This window comes from Corvus kubaryi, unplaced genomic scaffold (assembly GCF_017639235.1).
Source record: "Corvus kubaryi isolate FWS band 111438036 unplaced genomic scaffold, C.kubaryi_AGA036_p1.0 37308, whole genome shotgun sequence".
NCBI lineage: Eukaryota > Metazoa > Chordata > Aves > Passeriformes > Corvidae > Corvus > Corvus kubaryi.
Genome location: NW_024581096.1, coordinates 20,851,880 through 20,877,520, shown reverse-complemented (window position 1 = coordinate 20,877,520; position 25,641 = coordinate 20,851,880). Strand labels below are relative to the sequence as shown.

Genomic DNA, 25,641 nt, shown 5'->3' with positions numbered 1-25,641 from the left:
TTCAATTGATTTTTATCAATTAGTTGAGAAATTCAAGGGGTATTTTTCTTTCTTTTCCTTTTTTAATTTTTTTTTTTTAACCTGTCCTCCCTACCCTGCTGGAGGAATCTGAAATATCAGAAGTGTGGCATATTTGAGAGGTTTATAAGGCTGTGAAAGTGCTGCAAAAGGCAGAGAAGAGCCTGGAGAGGGTAGTCTTGAAGAGTAACATAGGAGAAAGGGCAGAGAAGGAGCTGGTGAACTTAAGGGACCTTTTAGGCTAATTTAAGCCATAGTAAATTTAGGACTCTTTCCCAGTGATGGCTGAGAGAAGCAACCTTGCAAATTGAGCTGGGTGCTGGAGAGAATGATTTATTGTTGAACCAGAACCCATCTAAACTTTATGGCTTTGCCTCCTCCTGCCCTGTGGAAACAGTCTCAGCATGCACATGAGCTGGAGTGACTTTATTCTCACTGTGCTCATTCCCAGGGTGCATCTCTTTTGATGGAGATGTTTTTAACAGCAGACTGCAATTTTTTCTCCCCTAAGAGGAGGGCATCTGATACAAGCTGTCAGCTCAGCATTGCTGCAAGAGCCAGTCTTCCTCTGATCAAATAGGCAGCAGCTCTTGTGAGTGAACCAGACACTGCCATCCTATTCCTTTGCACCCAGTAGAACATGAAATTTTGCAGGGGAAGCTGCTTCACATGTGCAGTCCACATATTTTCCCTTTACAATTAATTTCTCCTTGGGTTGCCTTTGGTTTCTTACCGGCGAGATGAACCCTTGCATGTACAGAGAAGGGAAATGCGTTGGGTAATTTGGATGGGAGAGCCTCACAGGAGGTCTGTTCAGACTGAGTTTTAAGCTTCACACCTCTCATGTTTCAGGGATGCCCAGGCCTGGCTTCAAGCTGTTTAAAGCAACATCTTTTCAGCTCTCCCTCCAAGGGGTGCAGCACAGAGTGCAGACGGGGCTCACTCCTGGGCTGTGCTGCTTCCACCTGTGGAGCTGTGGGGTATTTCTTTCCTCCAGGGAATCACAGATTCACAGAATATTCTGAGTTGGAAGGGACCCACAAAGGTCATTGAATCCAGCTCTTAAGTAAATGGAATACAGGGAATGAACCCACAACTTCAGTGATATTGGCACCATGCTCTGACCAACTGAGCTAATATCAGGGTCACAGAATCCCAGAATGGTTTGGGGTGGAAGAGACCTTTAAGCCCATCTCATTCCATCCCCTGCCATGGGCAGGGACACCTTCCACTACCCAGGTTGCTCCAAGCCCCGTCCATCCTGGCCTGGAACACTGCCAGGGATGGGGCAGGCACAGGCAGGGCCTGTGCCAGGGCCTCGCCACCCTCACAGGGAACAATTTCTTCATAATATCTGAACTCAACTGCTCTCTGTCAGCATGAAGCCACTCCCATCTGTCCTGTCACCACATGTCCTGGTACAAAGGAACCAGATTCAGGACCTCTCTGTCTGATTCTTGTGCCTTAATGGAGTATTTGACAGGTTGGAGTGACACAAAAAAGGCACTGGCTGGCAGGTCAGTGATGGATGTCTTGGAGAGGTGTATTGTTTAGATTATCAGGGCTGGTTAATAAGTAACAGGATCACAGTCTGCTGATGCCTGTGTGGGAATGAGGTCCCTGGCAGCAGCCTGCTCTGGGCTAGAGGCAGAGCAGGGAAGATCTCCAGTGCCATGTGACGAAATCACTGGATCCCAGGTGCAGCCAGCTCCTGGAGAGGAAGGATGAAAGAATACCTGCCTGCAGCTGTGTGCCCTAGGCAAAGCACTCCTGGTTGCCTGAGGACTGAGATTCCCTCTGTATAGGATTGATGTGGAAAGGTGGGAATGATAGAAAACCTCCCAGGTGTAACTCAGTGCCAATTTTGGCGCCCATCACTAACGTCCAGGGTGGGCCACTCAAGGATGTAGGTATCCTTTGGGGTTCAAGGTGGGAAGACTGGAGAAGCAATGGCCATTCCTAGGCGAAAGGATTGCGATGTGCCATGTGCTTGTCACATAGCTGTCACCTATCACCTGCCTGGGAGTGGGCCACCAGCTCTGGGTGACCATGTAAATGTGTGCAAATTGAGCATGCCGGTAGCACAGAGGACTAGAGAGCTGCCTCTTGATTTTAGGCATGTGTGAAGACCGCTTGGTGCTGAGGACAAGGCAGCTGGTGTTGGTGTCTGGCAGCTAAGCTTAGGAGGTCTAAATCTGTGACTTACCTCATCAGTTCTCTGCTGGCAAAGCTGGTGAATGTTTCTTCTTCTGTGCTCTGAGGGAAGGTGTCTCTGAGAACATCCCTTGGACCAAGCCCAGTGCTTGCCATGGTCAGAACAGGGGCTGGTCATTGGATCTCAACCAGACGCAGCACCAGAAAAATGCTGAATGATCCCTGACTGGTTTAGCTTGCCGGGCAGGAGCTGTCTGGCTGCATTAGGTGGGTACAGAGCTTGAACTGGTCAGCTGTGCCCGGAAAGATTCTAATGGCCCTAATTCAGCTTCACACACTTTGGCTTCACTCCTCTCTCAAGGCTCAGTGGCCTTGAAGAATTAAAATTACTTGGTAGCAGATTGCCTTTAACTGCTGTTTTTGTCTGTGCTTCTTGACTCAGGTTTTACCAATGGGACTAGGTCTGCTCAGGGAGCTACATCAGCTCTTGGACTTCAACAAGCGCTTTAAAATGGTGTAAATCCGTGTGTGGAGCTTTGCAGATTGCTAAACCCTGAGTCCTGGTCTGCCTTTGCTAGACTGGGTGTGAATATGTGATATGTGACCAGAGTTGTGAGTGAACGGGAGGGATCCCCTCCCTGGCAATGTTGACAACATTCCTCCTAATGGTGCCCAGGGAGATACTGGCTATCTTGCTTCAAGGACACCTTGCTGGACTGTGGTCACCTTGGTGACCACCAGGACCCTCCAGGCCTCTTCTGTCATGCTGCTTTCCAGCTGGATGTCCACCAGCATGTATGGATGGAACTGTTCCTCCCCAGGTGTAGGACTCTGCACTTCTTCTGAAACTTCAAGGGGTTCTTGTCAGCCCATATTTTCCAGCCTACTGAGGACCCTCTGGATGCCAACACAGCCTTCTAGTATACCCAACACTGTAGGTTACGGGCGGGTTCGGTCGGGACGGAGACGGATGGAGATCTCTATAGGCAGGTCTTGGTACACAGTCGGTTTATTGTAAAGGGCGTGGGTATTGGGGCACTGCTCAGAGCTGCTAGACTCAGCTCTGAGCAGGCCCAAGAGAGTAAGCAGGTGAGAGAGAGAGAGAGGGTGTAAGAGCAAGAGTGGAAGTAAGAGTAGAAGTGGAAGAGAGGAATAGAGAAGTGAGAATCAGAATCAGAAGTGAGAATGTCTGAAGTCCTGGTTACAATACAATAAATCATCTTCTGTACTGAATATTCTAATTGTCACTAACCAATCTAATACAAGATACAAATCCTATAGCATTTACATACAGCCTATAAGAGTCCTTATATTACCATAGAGTGTTACATCTTAACTTCTAAAAACTACTCTTTGGACCCCTTCTGCTGAGCTAATAGGGTCTGCTCTGACCCTTGGACCTGTTTGCAAGCAGAGGGTATTGTTTCATCAAGAGGGGATTACTTCAGTGGCCATACCATTGTTTTCTAGTTGTTCAGTAACTAAGACCTGGTATTTCAAAAGTGGCTTTCATTTCGATGTTGCCTGTAGTTTTCATATTCCCAAAATCTTTTGTCAGGCAATCATATTTCCAAGGTTTTCCTGTTCCATCTTTCCCAACACAACACTACTCCCAGATTTGTGCCTTCCCCAAATTTGCTGAGGGTGCACCCTGCTCCGACATCCTGGTTATTAATTAGGAAGTTAAAATTATTACACCTGGGTTACCCCAATAATTACTGGCCTCTACTTGTAATTTGTGCCAGTGATTATAACCCTTTGAGCCCAATCATTCAGCCAATTTTCAGTCCAACTTGCTGCCCACTTATCTAGCCCATACTTCATTAACTTGTCTGTGAGGATGTTATGGAAGAGAATGTCAAAATGAGGTGATGCTCCAAATCGGCTACAGTGAGGTAAGGGACCTTTGCAGCTCATCTGGGCTGAATATGATCAAACCTAATGTTTCACTTCCAGAATTATTGCCAGTCTGTGGCTCCTCTGGAGGTGTGTGGAGAGCTGGCAGTGGTAATAGAAGTATGGCAGGAGTGGGAGAGATCCACACAGTGCATTGAGGGTGAGTGGTGCTCAGCCCGGGTCCTGGCTGAGGACACAGCTCCTCTGGCCAACTATGGACTGACCTGTCCCACAGCCAGAGTACCTGGAGGAGCAAGGCTGCCCCCATCAGCGTCCGTGGCCACATTGCTTTTTATCTCGTTCCTACGAGCGAGTGAAGAGTGGAAAAATCTGTTTCAACACAGAGCACCACAGGGTCTGTCACAATCTTGGACTTGTTTGCTGAGGGAAATAGTTTTGGGTGCATACAGGGTGGCTCAACAGCCGAGTTGGTATGGGCAGCTTCTATCCCTGCATTTTGGCCCGTAAAATTCTCTAGAGAAAGCTGCTGTTTGGCATTCCTCTGAGTGGCAGTGGGACGGGGTTGGGTGAGTGGCTGGAGCAGAGCACTGGCTTCTCCGGTGTCCGTCTCCCTCTCGTGGTGTGACTCCAGCACAGCCACATGTGCAGCTTTGGAAATCGCAGCGGATCTCCCGTTTCAGAGGGCTCACAAGCAGCAGTTCCCTGGCCCGGGCACAGCCCAAACTCCTTGTGCTTTGAACCTATCTGCTCTTGGTGATGTATGCTCCCAAAATTGTCCTAATGCACTCACATCAGTGCCCTCTTCTGCCTGCTTTCTCTGGAGACCCACTGTCTTCTCTGTCCACCTTGACAAGCTCTCATGACTCACCTTCTCAGCCCGTGCAGCTCCAAGAGTGCATAAGCGATATCTGGAAACCAGCTTATTGATTAAGAGCCACAGTCTCTGTATCCTGGGAGAGGGTGAAGAGTGGGTTGTAGTTGTCTTACAGCTGGAGTAGTGTGGAAAAAAGCTCTGCTCTGTGATGGCAAGTAGGTGCCAGCTTCAGGCAGAGGTGCAGACTCTCTTCCTGCAGGCTGATGCTCTGAGTGCTGGGGTAGAAAACAACTCCTCTATTTCAGCTGCAAGTTTTTCAAGGTATTTGTTCAAAATGTTGCTGCTAGTAGGAGTGGGGAATTGTTTGGAAAGGAACTAGTTAGCCAAGGCCAACACATGCAAAGGACTGGAGGTTCAGCAGCTTGGGGATGAGGACCTGACTCCTGGAACCATCCCATTCACCAAGGTAGAAGTGCCCATGGTGTCCAGCTCAGGAAATGTGTCTGAGGCTCCAGGAAAGCCAGGCAGCCATGTGTGTCATGAAACCCAGTGAAATACAGGTCAAAGAAAAGCCTAGTGCGTTGCTCTGGCAGGTTCCACTTGTTTGGTTTTGTGTCCCCTTCCCTTTTTCCAGCCAGCTGGATCATTTTTCCCACCAGCCATGGACATTTCTCTGGGCTGGCCTGGATGCCTGTGGAGATGAGATTGAGTCGCAAGCCCTGGGACTCAGGAGCTGAGAGAGAGAAAAGCTCTCTGGTTCCTGCAGGAGTCTGAAGCCCAGGGCTGTTTGTTTTTCTGGTCATCTCTAGCGTGGCAGACTGAATCAGCCCTATTAGAATCACAGCATTACAGAATTGTTGTTCAGAGAAGACCTTTGAGATGATTGAGTCCAGCCATTATATTGAAACAATCTGAAATACTGGAGGGGTTTGGAAGCCCGAGGTTGACTGTATTGCTGTATTTCAGTAAAGATGGGAAAATGAAACTCAAATAATTCTAAGTTTCAACTTCAAACCCCTAACCTGTTCTCCTGGCTCCAAGGAAAAGCCCAAATTCAAAGAGGCTCCTTTTCCAAATCTACCTCAAGGCAGCAGGATCCTGTTAGAAATGCCAAAGCTGGTCAGACTTGCCTCTTTTTTATGACACAAGGCAAGGTGTTTTTCTGCTTCTTCATTCACTTTTTCAGTTTCAGAATCAATTCACTTAACTTCCCTGCATCTACTCTCAGCTTAATAAACTTCCCCACCTGTTGGGGTCCCTCCCCCGCTGTGTAGCCCTGGGAGAGGGGCCCTGAGGGCACAGACACGGGGTTTCCCTGCCCCTGCTCAGCCTCGTTCCCATTGGTTGGTTTGTGTCCCCTGCGCAGGCAAAGGACCCTTGGTCCCGTGACTGGAACAGTTCCTCGGCAGAGCTCCGGCCATGCGGCTGGAGAAATAAACATCTCTGAAACAGCTAGCAAGAATTTGTCTGTCCATATATATTTCCTTTCTACGGGACTCCTGGTTTGATATATGCGTGTTGCAGGATCCCCACTGCAAAAAATGGTGGAGAATTGAGAGCAGAACGATCCCCGATCCCTAAGCGACTGATTTGTGTGAGTAAACCCTGGAAACTTTGGATTCCTCTTCTTGGTTTTGCTTTGCTATTCCATATCTAAACTATGGAGGAACCGTGGGAAGACTCTTGGCTCTCAGAGCCGCATATGGACATTTATCTTAAACTTAAAATGATTCTTGAACAACGATTTGTAAATTTTAGCTTGATTCAAGCTCAAAAAGAACTGAAACACTTCCTGGCATGGTTGTTTAAGAACTTTTTCTATGTTTCTTGGGATTTAATTCTTACCAAGGGCTTTTGGAAAACCATTTGGACACAGTTAATACTGGAGTCAAAATATATGCCGATGGAAGAATATTTTCGTGAATATTATTTAGTTACCGAGACTGTTGAGCAATGTCAGCTGTGTCCTGGCGAAGGGAAGCCTGGTGCAGGGACCGTGCGGCCCAGGCCACATGCACCGAGCGCTCTGCGAGCAGCAGCGAGGCAGTTCCCGTGCGTGGGTGGAGCCACGCGAGCCGCAGTGTCGGCGGCGGAGCGAGGCACGGCGGGACCCGGCGGTGCCCGCCCGGCCCCGCGCAGCGCGTGGTGGAGCGAGCCCCGTGAATGCCCGGCCGAGAGGGGCGGTGCGCGGGCGGCGGCTGGCGGCGGTAGAACGGAGCCGCGCCCAGCCGAGACGTGCACTGGAGCGGAGCGCGGGGGAGTCGTCGCTCGGGGGCCAGGCCGAGACGTGGGTACAGCGCCTGGCAGCGGCAGCGAAGCTGCGACCAGAGGAGGTGACGCACGGAGAACTGAGCGGCGCGGCCCGGCCCGGCCCGCGCAGCCCCGAACGCGACCCCGGGAAGAGCGCGCAGGCACCAGCACCCCCGACAATTCCAACACGGGAGCGACCGAAAGAGAGAGCAAAGACGCAGCGAGACAGAAAACAGCAGCCACTCGGAAAAAGGAAAAGATCATAGTAGCTAAGACCTTAGGGATAGTAAAATGGTATAATGTTAAGCAAAATTATGGTTTTATAACAAGGTGTGACAACCAGCAAGACATATTCGTGCATAGAACTGCTATTAAAAAGAATAACCCTGAAAAATGCATCCCAAGCTTGGGAGATGGAGAGGTGGTGCAATTCAAAATTATACGAGGTAGAAAAGGGTTACAAGCATCACAGGTCACTGGGCCTGATGGTGTTTCTGTGAAAGGCAGTATATATGCTAAAAATCGTAGTCATGTTAGACAATATCTCCATTGTAAGCCCCCCCTACAGTTTCCCTTTCCTAATCCCACCTTTCCCTTTTGCCCTATGTCTTATTACCCCCAGTGTATTCCCAATCCGTTTTTTCATCCATGCTTTCCCTCACAAAACCATGCTTTTGCAAATTGTTTCCCCACAAATCCCTTTCCAATGCCGAGTGGGGGATGAAAAAGGGGAGGGAAGAAGTTAAACCCTCTCCTGCCTCAGTTTCCCCACAAAGCATGCTCAGAGAGTTCTGTCTCCCTTCTGTCAGCCCTAAGATGTTCCAGAGAATCTGTTTGGACATTTAAAGACTCAGGAGGGTGGCTTGTTTTGTTTTGAAACTGTTCTTGTTATGTTTATCCAGTTGTTTTCATTCTCCTTTTATTAAAATAAAACGGGTGAGGTGTTGGGGTCCCTCCCCTGCCGTGTAGCCCTGGGAGAGGGGCCCTGAGGGCTTTCCCTGCCCCTGCTCAGCCTCGTTCCCATTGGTTGGTTTGTGTTCCCTGCGCGGGCAGAAGGACCCTTGGTCCCGTGACTGGAACAGTTCCTCGGCAGAGGCCCGGCCATGCGGCTGGAGAAATAAACATCTCTGAAACAGCTATCAAGAATCTGTCTGTCCATATATATTTCCTTTCCACGGGACTCCTGGTTTGATATATGCGTGTTGCAGGATCCCCACTGCAACACCCACCCTTTCTTCTTCCCTTGCCCTGATGGTAGGGCTGTGAGTCTCACCCAGGGCACGGCTGCTCCCAAGGAAATAATCCATTCTCACAAGCCTGTATGTTGTAGGAGATGAATGTGTTAGGCCTTAACATAGAGCAGAATATTATAATTGTTCCAACAAGAAACTTCCAGCCTATAAATCCCAGCGATTACTACTTTCTTGCCAAGTATTTCTTACTAGAAGTGGAAGATGCTTTACATAGCATGGGTTGCTGATCAACAAGAGAAAGAGGACTGGTAGCATCAAGAAATGAAGCACCAGACAGTAGAAACAACTGGAAATTAATAGTCAGTGCAATGGATAGAGGGAGAGTTACCCTGGCTGTGGGTGGTTATGGAATTTTGCAAGCAGTACTGTGGAGCGACATTTTCATGCACAAGCACAAACAGGTATAAATCCCTTTGCAGTAGAGATGCATATTTGGGGGTAGGCAAAAGAAAAAAAAAAAGTCATATCTGTCGAATAGCTCAGTTTCTGCCAAGGGAAAATGCCCTAAACATGATTTAATTTGCACGACTGAATTAAGTTTGCTTGGCTGCAGTAAGAAACCATCTCTGGCTGACAGTTTGTCGTCACCTCTGGCTTTTTTGTTTTCTCCAAAGATGGGAAGTCTCTACCTGATTTCTGGCTGAGTAGTTCTGCAGAGCAGATATTTTTGGATGATAGAGCAACAGAGCTGTCAGCACTTGGATGAAATGAAGGAAGTGGGGAAAAGCAATGTCAGGTACAGGATGGGGTGTGCAGGGAGAGAAAGACTCCAGACCATCCTAAGCTGCACAGGTCAAGGAGGCCTCTGTCCCTCTGCTTTTGCCTTTTGCAATTCAGTGTACAGCACAGTTTAATTTGCAGGTGCTGGGATGTGCTGAACAGCCCCAACACCTGTGCATTTTGGGTGGTGGTGCAGTTGGATTTTTTTGGAAGGGCTTCTGCACTCACTTGGTGCTTCAACCCTGATGTGCTGTGTGAAGATGCACATTTTGGGAGCAGAGATTTGGGTCTGCGTCAACTCTCTATGCAAAACGCTGCCCCTGGAGATGGATGTGAGGATGCAGTTCCATGAGACCTTAGGCTATTAAATGCCTTGAGGTAACTGAGTGCACTAAACAGCTGCTGAGTGAGACGTCAGATACCCAAACTCACTGCCAGGTAAAATGCAGTGGAAGAAACCTTTGCTTCCCACAGAGCCATCCCAGGTCTTTTTATCCCACCACTGGGATGTGTGAATTCCAGCTGTGGCAACAGCTGTAGGAGCTTGTAAAAGACCCCCTGAGAACTGTAAAATCAACTGCAATCAAGGGCTTGTTTCCTGTTTGAACTCCTTCCTTCTCCCAAATTAAAACTGATGTGGAGGAAGAGGGAGTGAGGGAGCAGCATTCAGCAAACAGGTCTCCCTCTCAGAGTGGTAGTATTTCTGTGACCCTGGAAAATGTGATCTACAAAGAACCGAAATCATTCTGCAGTGCTGGGCAATATGTCTGTCATTGCAGACTGGAGATGTCTGGCATGGACAGACAGAGCACAGACCAACTCCCCAGCAGCTGGATATTTTAAGGAATTTTCTTATTTGGACAAGTTTGAGAGTTTTGGGTTTTTCAGCTTGTAGAGAGGCCCTGTGTTGCTGGAGTGCCCCTCTGGAACACAGAGCCCTTCCTGGTATTTTCTGGTGCCTACTGGGCTGCTGGCTGGCTCCCTGTGCCAGCAGCCTAGGGGCTAGGACGGGACGCACACTCTCCCTGTGTCTGATGATTGCAGGCTCCTACCTGCACTGAATACTAGCAGGTATGGGAAGAAGAGATGTTGTGTTGCAGAAAAAAAGACTATTTTTATTTTAAGCTTACAGCAGTGTTGAACAGGGAGTAGGGCCCAGGCTCTGCTGCAAAGCAGCACTGGTTTCTTGAGAGTAGATAAGAGCAAGGAAATCTGTTCATCAGGCTTTAACCCACCATGCTTTGCCTGGCCTGTGCAATGCTGCAGCCACTTCTCCCCATTACTGTTTGGAAGCACAGCACTGGGTTTTCCAGGTCTGCATCTTTGGGCGTCCTCCCTGCTGTCACCACCTCCTGTTGTGGTCTCCACCTGTGCTGCTCTTCCTGTCTGCTCTTCATCCCTGTGGTATGTGAGGAGGTGGTTGTGTCTCAAAAAAGACCAGATGATGGAAACCGATTTTAGACTGGATATCAGGAAAAACATCATTGTGGAAAGGGCTGTCAAACACTGACAGGCTGCCCGAGACAGTGATGGAGCCCCTGTCCTTGGGGGGATTTAAAATCCGTGTGGATGTGGCCCATGGGAGCATGGGTTAGTGTCAGGTTCAGCACTGCTTGGGGAATGGTTGGCCTTGAGGATCTTAGAGGGCTCTTCCAGTCTAAAGGATTCTGTGATTCTATGAATCAGGAGGGAAACTTCATGGTCCAGCAGCTAGGATGCTCTGTAGCAGGTCCTCTGCTACAAACAATGTCCATGGGAAAAGCAAATCCCTTCCCTCCATGTTCCCTCCTGCAACTTTGCTAATTGTTCATGAAGAGTCACTAAGTGGTAAGTCATCCTGGAACCACCAATACCCAAGCCAGCACATCCAAAGGACTTGCCCCAGCTTTTCCTGTATGAGTTCTGTGACTGATCTTGTCAACAGAAGCACTGAAGTCTACAGAAGAGCAAAGATGCATTTTTTTTTATTTTATGGGGTATGAAGCAAACACAAGAGTAAGAAAAATTATATTTGGAGCAATAAGGTAAGCATTTTTCTTGGAACCACATAGTACATATACTATTTTTTAGACTGAGCACCAGTTATAACAGAATTGTCTTTGTTCACTGGCGAGCTCTCTTACGGATCCTTCACTTTGCTTAATCTGTTCTGCTTTTTAATTTTTGAACGCAAATTTTTAGGAGGTTGGTTCTTTCATGTGCTATGGCTAGGCCAGGTGTTGGTTTGTACAGGAACATTTATTTAACATTATCTAAGGTGGAGGTGAGCTGGGTTGAGTGGCGGCTCTAACTACAGAAGAGGCTTTTTTTTTTCTCCTTTAATGGTCATATTTATTTTATGTTAGATCTCTGGGAGCTGTCTCAAAATTATTAGTCCCACTGAAAACTATACATTTTATCTCTCTTAATGAAAATTTTTATAGAACTCTATAGGTATCAGGCTGCTGGGCTACCACTGATAGCTTCAGTTAGTGCTTTTATTGTCTGCTGCTCCCTTGCAGGAGACACTTGATTTGTCTTGCCTGTTTTCAAGAATTATTAGTACTGGCTATAGTTACTCAAATTCTTTGATTAGCTAGAGACTTAAAAAAGCTGTTTATACTCTATTTTTTATGGAAGGCTTCAACTCTAGAAATTGCTTTACTAATTGATTTCAGGATGGATTTTCTTGTGGCTGAGGAATTAATGCTTGCAGTGGCACTTACATGACAAATCCTTTCCAATAGCCATATTGTGCCTGGGCTTCACTTTTGTTTTTAGGAAAACAAATGTGTTGGGCGTAACTAACTGCAGTTGGGGTTTTTCTTCACATATATGACTCTAGCATTATTTTGCAGTAGTTTTTGCAGTAACTTTCTATTGCTGCTATTCAAATATTTCTCTAACGCTGGACTGTGCATGAGCTAAATTAAACTGCATGAATAGGCTCTTCTAGTTTCTATGTGCTTCATATTTCATTGACTGCTGTAGAAGGTCTTCAGGCAGTTGTGTGTTACCTCTTGTGTTGTTCTGCCTTTCTTTGGCTCTCTACAGCAGCAGCAACAGGGGGATGTCACTGATCTTGCAGTTTGTAGTGACCATGAGAGACTGTTTCACTTGCTAGCGTTGGTTTGCTAAAGTCATGGCTCAAAGGGTGTCTTGGCAGACAGAGGAGGAAGTAGGACCTAAATTTTTCCAGAGTTCCTGGAATGGCCTCACCTGTTTAACAGAAACCAATCTGAACATAAACATCACCATGTTTTTTGTCTCCCAGGATGAATTCAATCTTGGATGCTGCTCCTAGGGGACATTTAGAGGGGCAGGCAGATGCTGCTGCTGCTGGATTTTTGGTGATAAAGGCACAAATAATTCCATGAGCAGCACACAGGCTCACCTTTTAAAAAAGTGGGGTTTGGAGCTGGGATCCCACCTGCTCAAAAATGCTCACATGCATCTGCAAAACAGCCCTACGTCACGAGGCAGAGAGGACAGTGTCTGAGTGTTTGTAGTTGCACAGTCCTTTTGGATTTTAAATCTTCACATCCTTTGGGTCTGTGATTTCAAACTGACTACATACAACAACTTTAGATTGAGGAAGCCTTTCTGTCAGGCTTCCTTCACAGAGGTTTTGGAAAAGGTTCCTGAGAAAATCCTCCTTGGAGCAGTTGGAACTTCCCTGTTGTAAGGGCTTGGAGGAGGCATAAAGTGGCAGTGGAAACCTTTCACTTGTTAATTTCTCATGGTTGAATGGAAAGTATCTGCCCCTCTAGGAAAGGGAGAGAAAAAACTGCCACCAGCAGTAAACATTTATCCCATTCTTTACATGAAGTTTTCCTGTTTCCCACTGGATGTGTGTAGGGATTCAGACTTGCTATCCTGCAATCAGCAGGAGAGAGAAACCTTCTATTTGTAAGACAGAAAATTATTCAAGGAGAAGAAGAATGTTTGATCGCTGCTAGCTAGTCACTCTTCTAGTCTGATTAAAGCATATGTATTCATTGCCTTGGCACTTAATGAGGAGCCAGGAGATGGCACTGAAAGTGCTACAGGATGTGCTCTGTAAGAGTATTTACCTGTGCGTGTTGTAGCTGTAAAGTGGTATTAAAAGGGTTAGATACTGATGGCACACAAGAAAGGAAGAGAACAGTCTGTTTATTTCACTTTCAAATATACATTTTCTTAATTTGAAGTGCAGCTCTTGACTTAGTTCTTACATTATTTATTATTATTAGACACCAATGCCTTCTCAGCATATTTATTTTGTTAAATTACACCTCTGAAATTAAATGCCTCTCATCAGCTTTAATGTTCTTCTGCCTATTCTTATAATTACCATTGATAAGAGGTGACTTTCAAGTTAACAGCCAGTGGATTGATAAGGCAGCTGTTATTATGTTACCTGAGTGCTTTTTGGAAAGCTTAGCTCAAGGGCAAACCATGATTTCTCCAGTGTGGAATGCTGAATCCCCAGCCTGCAGATGGCTGGCAAAAGTGGTCTTTGTGGCTGTGCTGTGCCTGGGTGACGTTTGACAAGCTGCCCCCAAATTGCACAGTTGTGTGTACCTGAAATCAGTGAGCGTGGCGGCTCTTGGGGGTGCACAGGGGGGTGCCCCCAGTGCTTATTTTTGAGCTGTCAGAAGGTTTCTGCTCCTTTCGCTTCTGCTCTTCCCTCCTGCTCTCTGAGGCCCTTCTCTTCATCTTCAGGTAGTAGATCCGGTTGGCTTCTGGGTGGGTGACTTTGCAGAGGGGCATTCTGTAGATGGCCGGGTTTTCTGAGCTGATCAGCAGGAAGAGGAGCGCAGAGAGGCAGAAAGGCCAGGTGCAGACTGGCAGCCCGAGCTGGGAGGGGACAGAACAGACACAGGGGTGCACTTTGGTACCGCTTTTTGGTCTCTCTGCTTACATCTGCCTGCGGCTAAATTCTTGTGTTTGGGACGCTGGGAGGGTCTGTGTTTTCCCTGAAGGCACAGTGGCTACCACATGTCAGTTCAGCTGCCCACACAGAGGTCTGTAGCTCACGTGGGGTGTGTTGGGGCTGCACAAAGCATCTGACACTGCAGACCTCAGCCCTGTAAGAGGTGCAGCTTCAATTTTGGTGCTGAATGGAACCTGGCACCAATGCTGAAGCAACTGAATCAGGCTTCAGAGCTCTGGTGACTGCAATGAAAGCCAAGACACCCAGCTCACACGCAGACACTTGAATTCTCTAATAAAAGAGCCAAATTCTACCCTCTCTGCTCTGTGAAATGTCATGTATTGAGGGTATTATTCATGAATATTCACTCTGCCCAATGATTATATGTCACTGGCATCACATCCAACCCTCAGCCCTCTCTGTTCCCCCACCTCTTGATCTGAATTGAGGTCTGCCAAAAGCAAGATCGCAGGGATAAAAAGTGGATGTCCTTCCTGATGCCTCCCAAAAGCAGGTGTGCTTAAAGCAGCCCATATGCAGGGACCTACATGGTACTGAGAGGGTGCCAGATGAAAACATTTAGTGCATGGAGCTGCTAGTTCTAATCCTTTTTTTCTTTTAAGTTAGAAAATCAATTTAATTATAATATGGTTTTGTTTTAATCTCTCAGATCTTAAAGAAGAAACAAAGCCTGGCATTTCTGTCTTCACTCCTTTCTTGATTTGTCCAAATATAATAACTTTGTACTTAAGAGAACAGTCTCCCCCTCATTTTAGTTCTCATACCCAGTTCAAACTTCAGTAATATCTGTGGGCAGGGTTGGAGAAAGACTTTGAAAGAAGAAAATGAAAATTTAGATCATTTGGAATTGCTGAAAGATAATTTTCAACTAAGTATTTAATCTCAAACCATATGCTGTTGCTGTAACTCACATATACATGCACAACCCTGTTGCGGATAATATGCTCCAAAGGTCTTTGAAATCTTATTATCAGATATAAAGTCTTGAGGGACACAATTGAGAGTTTGCACAGCTGGCTGCAGCATTCTCATTTCAGTGTTGTCAAAGATGACATGAAGAATTTTGAGGCATTTCCTTAACATTATATCGGAATGAATCAAAATGCAGTTAAAACAAATAAATAAAAGAAACCAAGTAAAACACAAAACCCCATACTTACCACAGAGAGGGCATTAGCAAGAGCTGCTCCGGAGTAGGCACAAAATAAAGCTGAGAAGAGAAGACCAAAGAGAGCTCAGGATGAAAAAAATGTTGCTCAATTCTCCAAAGAAAATATAAAAAATAGCTACATTGTCCAAATGCACAGCAAAATATCCTCCCAGCTACCTGGTGTGAGGGTCACTGCTAGAATTCAACAATTAGTTGAAATGTCCCAAGAGAAAATGGCCTCAAGATGCACCAGGGGAGGTTTATGTTGAATATTAGGGAAAAATTTATTCACACAAAGGGTTGTCCAGGCCTGGCTGGACCTGCCCAGGGCAGTGGTGAAGTTCCCATCTTTGGAGGGCTTAGCAGCTGTGTGGACGTGGCACCTGGGGACATAGGTTAGTGGTGGCCTTGGCAGGGCTGGAGGCATGGTTGGACTTGATGATTTTAGAGGTATTTTCCAACCCAAATGATTCTGTGGCTACATTTCACCCTCTCTGCTCTGTAGAGATGGGTGGGGAATGAAGAACATGGTTTTGTCAAGAGCAAGTGATGGTGGCATTTCTCTAATCTTTAATTTCTATTTCTATTATTTGGCATGACCTGACCCACATGCAGTGGGAATTGCAGAAATTCTTCAGTAGAACTGGACTTTCAGAAATTCTCTGTCCTATGGCTTCACACCACAGCCAGTTAGCAGGGGGACTCCTTGCCCCTGGATGCCAGGGATGGCTGAACAGGAGGCGAGGTCAGGTACCCAAAGACTAAGTCAGAGAAGGAAAAGCTACTGAGAAATCCAGAAACTGTCCTCAGGACACTGAGATAAAGATAACTGGAGCCTGGGTAAATCTTCACAGGAATGTCTTAAATGGCAAATTTCTTGTCTTAAACTCTTCCCATAGTGCCTGGTTTGGGCTCCTGTTGGAGGTGGGGTTGTCAGGTGGGTGGATTTTAAACTGGCCTGATGCAACAGCTCCCTTCTTATGACCCACTTCCTCCAGTGATACATATAATTATGAAAAGGCTGCTTCTGTGAAACTGTTGAGTTGCTAATTTGTTAAACATGCTCATGGATTAGCTTGTGTTTATCTCACAATCAGTGCTTCCACCCTTTCTAGATGTTTCCATGCTATCAGGCTCTAACACTCTTCTCTCTGTACTCGCACAGTCAAGCCCAACGCTGATGCCACCAGAGAAACAACTCTTGCACAGTACCTGCTCTTGGGATAGACAGAGCGATGGTTGACTCTAAACCTGCACTCCTCATAAGCTGCCTGGCTGCACAAATTTTTGCCTTCCCTTTATGTAAGGGATACTCACCACAGGCAAGTGACAGCAAATGGGTCTGCCAGGTCAGGGCGTAGAACATGCCCCCGACGGCGATGCAGGCCAGGGCGCAGTTGTGGTTGTGTAAGCCAAGGTAGATGCTGTCAAACGGGGATGCAATGCTCAGGGCTGCGAGACAAAGGGCAAGGCTGTGAGGTCAGGCGTGAGAGCTACCTGCAGGAGGAGTCTGTCATCTCTTCCTCATAACATCAATGGGTTTATCTGTGCTCACACATGCACATGAGCACAGGAGGTTGAAGGAGGCTCATTATTTTGGAGCTCTGATAATGTCCCTGCAGTGGAATTTGGCCCAGTCTCAAAGGTTTCATTCAGACAAAACTTTCTGTGTATTCACCGAGTGTGATGTATCCACACACACAGGTGGAGGATCCACCCAGAATCCAGGCAGGACCTGGGTGTCCTCCTTGCAGAAAGCTGTGCTCACACACTTGTTTAAACCTCATACATACCCTGATTTTGAATATCAGAGGCACAACTTCATGCCTTTGTGGGAACAAGCAGAGTTTTCCATCTCTTCCTAGTGACCTTTGTGAGGTATGGTCTAGTTACTGGAGGTGGTCACTTCATCTGTGCAGTGGAAGTTCTCCACGGGGATGGGAGCTGAGGGTCTGCTTCAAATCTGACCTCTCAGAAACTTCTGCAGGATTTCTTATGGGATTCAGGAGTAACAGTGAAAAGGAGAGTTCAACATGTAGTGCACCGGCCACCTTCCTGACAGTTGTAAGATTAATGCATTTCCTGCTATATTGTCCTCATCTGTTCTCTGTTTTATTACCATGCTTGTCCCCAGAAACTTCCCCCTGACCTTTCCCTTCTAGACTGAATGTCACACCTCTACAAGACCTGCCATATGCTCTTAGTCATACAAATTGTGGACAGTCTTGTTTAAAAACACAAATACAAGACAGCTCACATCTTGTAAAGAGTGCTTCAGAGCACAGAGCACTTGTTGGATCACTGCCTTTTCCAAGGAGTCAGACTACACTTATTCCATCATCTGTTCTTATTAAAATCAGCCACTTAAGTGGCATTAATGTTTTCTAACCTCTAGGGTCTGATTCAAGTCTCTTAATATTGTTTCTCTCTGGTTAGTGGAGAGACAGGATATTTTTAGTGGCCTTCATTTACGTATTTTGAGAAATCCACAACAGGATTGAGCAAACTGCATCCCAGAAAAGTCTTTCTTTTCCTTGGCTGATTAGTTCTGAGGCAGACCTTTGCTTGCGGTGGTAATTTAAACAATTGTGGTGGCAAGAGATCACTTCTGAAACTCTTTCTCTATGTTTTCCTGTGATCTCTATGGGATTCATCACACCCAGTGGCTGAAGGGTTAAGCAAGGTGGAACAAGCCACTTTCCTGAGAGACAAATCTAATAACAAATGCAAAGTTTAAAGAAAACCTGCTTCTGTTCTTGCCTTCACTGTGCTGCGTGACCTTTAGAAAGAGCTTTCAAATTTAGAGAGTTTGAAAAATGACAGTCTTGTCCCAGCTACTGCCAAGACTGTAAAGTCTGAGCAGAATCTGGCTTGGCTCAAGATACCTTAGCTGCAAAAATGATTTGGTCAGTATTTCTTACCTGCAAACATCCCCACAGCTGATCCAATTGCAGCATGTAAACAAATCAGTGGGGAGGAGATGAGCAGAGCCACAAGGAAAATGCCTCCAGTCCAGGGGTTTCCACAACCATACACTTGACCAACACCAACTGGGATGGATTGTAAGAGCTGCAGCAGGTGGCAGAAAAGGGCTTGTTATTGTCTGTCTGTGCCCTGAGGGACACAGCAGTTTTTTGTCCAGGCTATTGGCTGAAAAGGGAAGGAAGGAACCCTGGCTCTGAGTTGGACTCTGGGTAAAGTCATAGAGTTATAGAATGGTTTAGGTTAGAAGGGACCTTAGAGATCATCTCATTCCACCCCCTGCCATGGGCAGGGACACCTTCCACTAGACCAGGTGCCTCCAAGCTCCCTCCAGCCTGGGCTTGGACACTTCCAGGGATCCAGGGGCAGCCACAGCTTTTCTGGGAAACCTGTGCCAGGGCCTCACCACCCCCAGAGGGAAGAGTTTCTTCCTAATATCTAATCTAAACTTACTCTCTTTGAAATTGAAGCCAATTCTCCTTGGAGGGAATGGCTTCAAATGTCCCTCCAGGCTCTTGTAAATAGTCTCCCTCCATCTTTCCTATACAATCTCTCCTGGTATTGGAAGGCCTTAGTTAGGTCACTCCAAAGCCTTCTCTTTTTCCAGGCAGAATAAACCCAATTCCCTCAGCCTTTTCTTATACAAGATATGCTCCAGCCCTCTGATCACCTTGGTGCCTCCTCAGGACTGGCTGCAGCAGCTCCAGGTCCTTGTGCTGTTGTTCCCCAGGGCTGGGGCAGCTCTGTAGGTGGGGTCTCACCTGAGCGGGGCAGAGGGGCAGAATCCCCCTCCCCTGCTGTCCACGCTGGGGATCAGCCCAGGGCACGGGGGGTTCAGGGGCAGGGCAGGTCCAGCTCTCCCCCATGGCACCCCCAGGTCCTTCTGCTGGGGCTGCTCCCTCTGCTTATCCCAGCCTGGATTGATCCTGGGTGTTACCCTGACCCAGGTGCAGCTCCAGCACTTGGCCTTGTTAAACCTCAGAGGTTCCCATGGGCCACTTCCCCAGCCTGTCCAGGTCCCTCTGGATGTCACCTCATCCTCCAGGTGTCAGCTGCACCTCTCAGCCTGGTGTCATCTGCAAATTTGCTGAGGGTGCCCTTGATGCCTTTGTGTCATTAATGAAGATATTCAATAGCACTGGTGCCCATATGGAGCCCTGAGGGGCACCACCTGTCCCTGATGTCCACTGGGACTCTGAGCCACTGACCACAACCCTCTGGATCAGTTACCCTTGTTCTCCTTTGGGAAGGTGACCCTCCAGAGAGCTAGACCTAGACATGAGGGTACTGGGTATAAGTGAGTTTCTGGCACTTTGAAATCCTGATGTTTCCTCTGAATTTTCATATTGCCACTGACTGTGCTGCTGATGCTTCTTCAACCATATCTGGACAGCAGGAGGGCATATCCAGATGTGTTCTGGATGTATACTCAAGACTCGTTTTGGGACAACCCAAGTTTGATTGGAATGAGAGGCTAAGGTTTTCTGTTCCCTAAGGCTCCACCAACTTTTCTGCTGGATCAACAAGGGATTCTGTGGCACTGCTCTCTTTGCACAGAACCAAGCCATGTACTTCTGTGAGTTGCTCCTGACACCTTCTGACCCACGGGAAAGTATCATCCAGAGGTGAACGCCTTCCTGCTCACTTTTTCAGTGAAATACCATAAACTTGTAGGTGTGAAGCTTACCAGTGGCACGTTGATGGCAGACCAGGTGATATTGGGCACTGCAGCTACAGGCTTGATGAGGGTTGTGGGGAAGAAGGGGTTGTAGTGTCCTGTGGCTGCCAGGTACAGGGTCACCACAATGTTGAAGGGCAGAGTGAGAACAGGAAGGTCCCATTTGCTGAAGATGGATCCCAGAGCACTGGACAGGACTGGGCTGAGAACAGGAGAAGAAATACAATTGTAATTTGTTCATCTCAATTTATTGTGGTGAAACATGGTCACAAAATGGTAATTTTGGCAATTAAAAGCCAATACTGTTCCTTTTAGCAACTCCAGGTGGTGAATCCCTTAATATGCGTCAAACAAAGCGTTATAGAAAGCTGTTCATCTTTCTGAAAAAAATACTCTCACATCCATGCATGCATCCAATACAATGTTTGAGCATGGACAGAGACAGGCAATCTGACTTCCTATTCAGCTGAAAATTTGAACAAGAAACAGAAAAGGAGATTTTGGGAATGTCACGTGAAGAACTGTGGAGAAGTTTAGATGGTCTAAAAAAGCTGCTGTCTTGAGGAGGCAAGAGGGAGTTGGAAATTACCCAATTTGCCTTTTTTGTTTGTTTGTTTGTTTTGTTTTTTTTTTTAAACAGTTTGAAAGGTATCAGGGGATGGCTCTGGAAGAGAAATAGAGCAGAAGAGGTGATCAAAGGGGATGGAAAATCTTCCATTAAGAAGGGTGGAAATATTTACTATGTTAGACACTAATTTTGGGGACTATGAGGCCCAACAGAGTATAAGATGGAGCCACCACTGTAGCAGAGCTGGGAAAGGTGTTGGTACCAAACATCACTCAGACCTTGACTGATGTCATTTTGTGCTGCCCAGGTACCATCCGAAATCATACAGCCTTTCCTGAAAACTGAGACTTGTTTTTAAAAAGCTTGATTGAATATTTTTAGCATCTAAAGTACTTGGGGTGACACTCAACCTAGAGTCAGAACACAAAAACCATGTAAACCTTGAAATACCATGACCTTTTCCAAAGTTCTTGTCTGTAGAACCTGGGGTAGAAACTTTGCCTGACCTTCTTGGGGCATTTCCACACTGCCTGATTTCCACTTGAAGTGTGTGTCCTACATGGAGGACTTTATGGGAGCATGTTGGCAAGGTGATATCTGATTTTCTTGGGGCCCAGAAAGCTCAAGGAAGAGAAGAACTGGCCAGTCCTTGGTGGAAATGGCCTGTGTTCTCCTTCCAGCTGAGCTCTTCCAAAAGAGGTGAGCTAAATAGCTCTTACGGTCAGCTCCAAGTGGCAGTGAACATTACAGTTTATAAAAAATCAATTTAAAGACTTCAATTTTTCAAGGAGCTGCATGTGAGCCCTAGAAGGTCATTAAGCTGGTTATAATAAAAAAACACCCCACCCAAATTATTTGACATTTCAAAAGCAACATCTTGTGTCCTGCTGTATAGATACTATCAGTGGGAAAAATGCTTTGTTCTCCCTGTGTAATCTCAGATGAAGCCTATTCTTTTTTTGACAAGTTTGGTTCCCAATGGGGTTTACAGATTTCCTTGCTTGCAGCTGCAGGGAAAAAAAAAATCAGTACTTCAGTGAAAATGGTGTCCTAATTTCTGTGCTGAAATACAAAGCTTCTGTCACTTACACATCTTGTCAAACAGTTAAATAAATGCTGACTTCTAAAGCTGAAATTCAAAGTATCAGTTAAAAAATCACTGAAGTGTCTGATTTTAAAATATTTCAGCTCTACCCTCAAGTCTTGTGAACTAAACAATGAAGAAAATTTTAAACAAAAAGCCTCAAGGAATTCTGGCAGATAAGACAATCCAAACATTCTCGCAACACGTCCTGGGTTTTGAGAGATTGTTACAAGATGACCTTTGCTGAGAATGACCAAAGAAATGAAATATAAAACAAATCTGATCTTAAAAGCAGTGAAAATCCAATAATGGCTTGCATCTTACTGCTTACAGTGATTAAAATGTTACTATTAAATTAATTTCAGTTAAGGCTGTTAAATAGATTCTGCAGTGCTGTTCTGATCCATATTTAAAAATGGCAAAATTTAATCCTGGAAGGACATAGCCTGTCCTTTGGAGCTACTTGGAGGAATTAAATTTGCTCATGACCGGTTGCATATCTGAGAAGGGGAATATTGAATTCAGGATGAGCACAGGGTTGATTTAGGGCCTGGATGAGGAAGAAGCATTGTGGTGTTGGGTGCAATGACCTCCAACCCGCGTATGTCGTGCTTCTGAGGGCCATTTTCAGAGGACTGGGGTGGGGCTGCTTTGCCTGTTTGCTATAATCAGTGTTTCTGTGCCCTCAACTCCTACCACAGCCCCCACGAGCTCTGTGTGTTGACGAACACAACTCTCCAGTGCCATCAAGCCTGGAGTTACTGGTGTAGGGCAGAGGGGGCCTCAGTGTGTCTGAGCTGTTTGTAGCCAGACCCATCCTTTGAGAACTAGGAGGAGCAGTGGCACTTACCAGGCCATTGATATCACTGCCACAGGGGAGAGAAGCCACCAGTAGTAATCCCCTTTGTCAGAGTAGACGGCCATGAGCAGCCCCACCAGGATCCCGTTGTAGCCGTGCAGCCCGGCTGCGATGGATGACCTGTGATGGAAGCAATTGCAAGGTAGAAAGCTCTGCTGAGGGTGGCCCATCACTGGGACCCACTGAAATGCAATTTTAAGTGTCCTGCCCCTGGTGAAGGGATGAAAAAACAGTGCGATTACTGATGTACTGCCTTGCAGTGGTGTGTGGAAGGGGAAAATTTGGGGACTGCTGGATGATGATGGTCTAGGGGCGTCCTTGTGGCTCAAAGGACCTGCACGGTTGTGACAATGGCTATCAAAGAGAGAGAACTGTCTGTTTTCAGGAGGACAGACAGACACAGGGACAGGCCAGCTCTTCTTGAGCCACAGCTCTGCCTTCACCTGAGTCTTCTAACAAGAATCAGTGACCCATCAGTGGGCTCCAGATATCACAGCCATCAATTTTTGTCAAGTGCACGAAGACACAAGGTGCCACCTACCTGTCCTGACTGAGGGCCAGCGCAGTTAAGGTGGACACAGTGGTTCCAGTGCAGCCTGTGAGCATCCACCAGGGGTTCTGGACGAAAAGTCCCACTAAAATGATCAGCCCGCTGAAAGGGTTGTTGACAAACATCACCTGAGAGGTCCCTCGCAAGATCCAGTCCACCAGCTGAACCATTAAGGGCTTGTCTGGAGGACATCAAAGGAAAACACTGTTAAAAAGGCATCATTTTAGCAAAGAACAACCTCTGCAGCCCCTTTCTGGGCACAGAGCAGAGGTGATGTGTTAACAGTTCTATAAAATAAGGCTCTGATTAGTTGTTGTCTCATATTTTGTATCTGGCACTTGAGAATTAATAGGGATGGACTGGGCACTGCTGTAAAATTCATGGAGGGACAGAAAAACAGGTGATTTATTTGTGGTGGTCAGAGAACAGTCAAAGGATTACTTTCATGGTAGATCACTTTAGGTTCTGCTATAAATCTAATAAGGAGACAGATTCTTTTTGGTGTATAATTCAAATGCAGAGAAGAACTCTGAAACTACTTTGTACATATATAGGAAAATAAGAAAAGGAAAAAATTTTGCTGTTTTAGGAAGAAGATCAGCAACCCTGAACATGGAGGTATGGTGGATATAGGAGATGGGGTCAAAAGTGTCTAAGAAGTATTTCAGGAGCTAAAGAACCTAAATTAGAAAACAGTAATTATAGCTTGGACTGTACTCAGGGCAAAGAGGCATTTCCAGAGGACAAAGAGTTATTGCTCTTTAGAGAAGGTTATTGAACCTGGGCAGAGCAAACAGACACCAAGCACAGATACCTCAGGTGAGTGCAGGGGGAAGATGGGATGAGGCCACTGCAATAACTTTTTGAAGCTGGTTCTCCTTCTGCAAATTGACTTGAATTTTTCTTCTGCCTCTCCTCAGGGAAAACTGCAACCATTTCTGAACCACTGTCTGTTATTAAAGGATGGTACAAAGAGAATGGACGGGAAAGGGGAGCTGCTTGCATGTGCAAGATATTCAGATGTTCATGCAATGTGCATATGCAACTTTTATCTTCTTCAAGATTTGAAATTAATTGTGTTAATTAGATTGTTCATTAGATGCAGCATAAGGTACGAGGGTTCTTTCTGAATATGGGCAATGACTTATTCCTAAGAACTCCTTCCAGGCAGCATTAAGGAGGAGGAACGAGGAGGAGGAGGATGAGGAAGGGGCTCCTTAGAGTAAAATGACCAGGCTTGTCTGAATTAATTTTATTTAGTATTTGGTGTTGAGGTATTATTATTTATATATTTATTAGTATTTGGTGCTGATGCAACAGGCATCAGCAATACACTTAGTTTCAGACACAAGTATGATCTGCAAAAACTCAAATATAGCCAGAGGACAGTGGCCAAAGCTTTCCAGAACATGGAGTAAGAAAAGCTGTCTACAAAGCGCGGACGACTGGAGTAAAGAGAAAGGAGGAGATATTCTCCTGTGTCTGGGGATCACACTGGCCTGGAGCTGTACTGCTAACAACCCTAGCCTTGACAGAGGGCCCACAGCCTTACACAGCCTCTCAAACCCTCGCTGCCAGTAATTGGACTGTCTGCTCATGCATTGTTCCTGTCTGGACAGTGAACCTTTGAGATCAGTCTTGGCATCTGTTTTATGGCTTTGTAACACCCGCAGTGCTTATTACTCCCCCAAGGCTGGGAACTCAAGAGTCTCTGCCTCTATCAGGAGGCAATTCCCCATCATCAGCCCACATGTGGATGAGAGGCAGTGGCTGATCCAAGGCAGTTACAGATGAGATTCATCCCCCACTTCTGATGTGTGATTCTGGGCATCGCCATGTGACGTGATAATAATGACATGTAACTGATTAAGTGTGAAAGACATCCTAGGGCTGTGCCAAATTTTGCATGCAGCCATGGTGATGACCAGAGGGTGCAGTGAGGTATTCTTTCTGAGAGTGAGATAATTAAAAGGCCAGAGTTTGCAATGAGCTTGGACCATGGTCTGCCTCAGGGGTTGAAACACGCTTCACTGGGAGTACTGTTGGAAATATGGATATCCCCAGCCAGAGACCTCCAAACACCTCCTTCTGCTTACTTTTCATCCACTCTCCATATTCCTTCATTTCTCCTGTGAGATACCCAAAGCCATGGTGGATCCAGTTTCCACCTCTCCACAGCAGGTCCTGGGCTCTTGGCATCTCCTTCTCGTAGAGCTCCCTCTCACTGTGATGTTCAGTCACAACGATCTCACCGAGGTCCATCCTCTTTTGGGTGATGGTAAAGGATGACTGTAAATCACAGAGACAAAGTCTTAGAAAAGCCTTTTGGGTTGGGGCCTGACAACCTTGTGAACCCAGTGATATGTTTTATCAAAGATGAGATGTTTATGGAGAAGGGATCTGACAGACCCACAGCTGGGAGTGGTGTGTGCTGCAGTGGTGATGGGGACCAGGCAGTACCCTGCTGCTGCCAAGGAGCTACAGGGGGAAAGAGGGATGTGGCATGGGTGCCTTGCAGCACCCCACCCTCACTCCAGCTCCTGATACAGCCCGTGGCAAGCTGCTGGTTGGACAAGGGACCTGACATCTGCCAAAAAACTGAGTAGTACCTGTGTGATGACCATGCTTGCCTGAGTGTACCTACAGTGGCAGGTGCTGAGAAGGGAGCCTGCTGATACCTGTCCAGCAGTGAGCTGGAGGGAAGCAATGCAAATTGCCAGGACAGCAGCAGAGAGTAGGGGACAAGAAAGTACAAGAGGAGAGGCTGAACTGTGTGTCCTTTTTAATGT

General features: G+C 46.6%; 1 protein-coding gene across 1 annotated transcript; it reads right to left on the bottom strand.

Annotated features, from left to right (window-relative positions):
* Positions 1-13,203: 13,203 nt before the first annotated feature.
* LOC121664980 (urea transporter 2-like) lies at positions 13,204-25,136 on the bottom strand. The gene is made up of 8 exons (XM_042028777.1): positions 24,949-25,136; positions 22,844-23,033; positions 22,294-22,422; positions 19,801-19,993; positions 18,053-18,200; positions 16,449-16,583; positions 15,142-15,191; positions 13,204-13,884 (listed from the first exon to the last, which is right to left on the bottom strand). Exons 1-8 carry the CDS (start codon positions 25,112-25,114, stop codon positions 13,615-13,617), a joined length of 1,281 nt encoding a protein of 426 aa, XP_041884711.1. The 5' UTR covers positions 25,115-25,136; the 3' UTR covers positions 13,204-13,614.
* Positions 25,137-25,641: the final 505 nt, after the last annotated feature.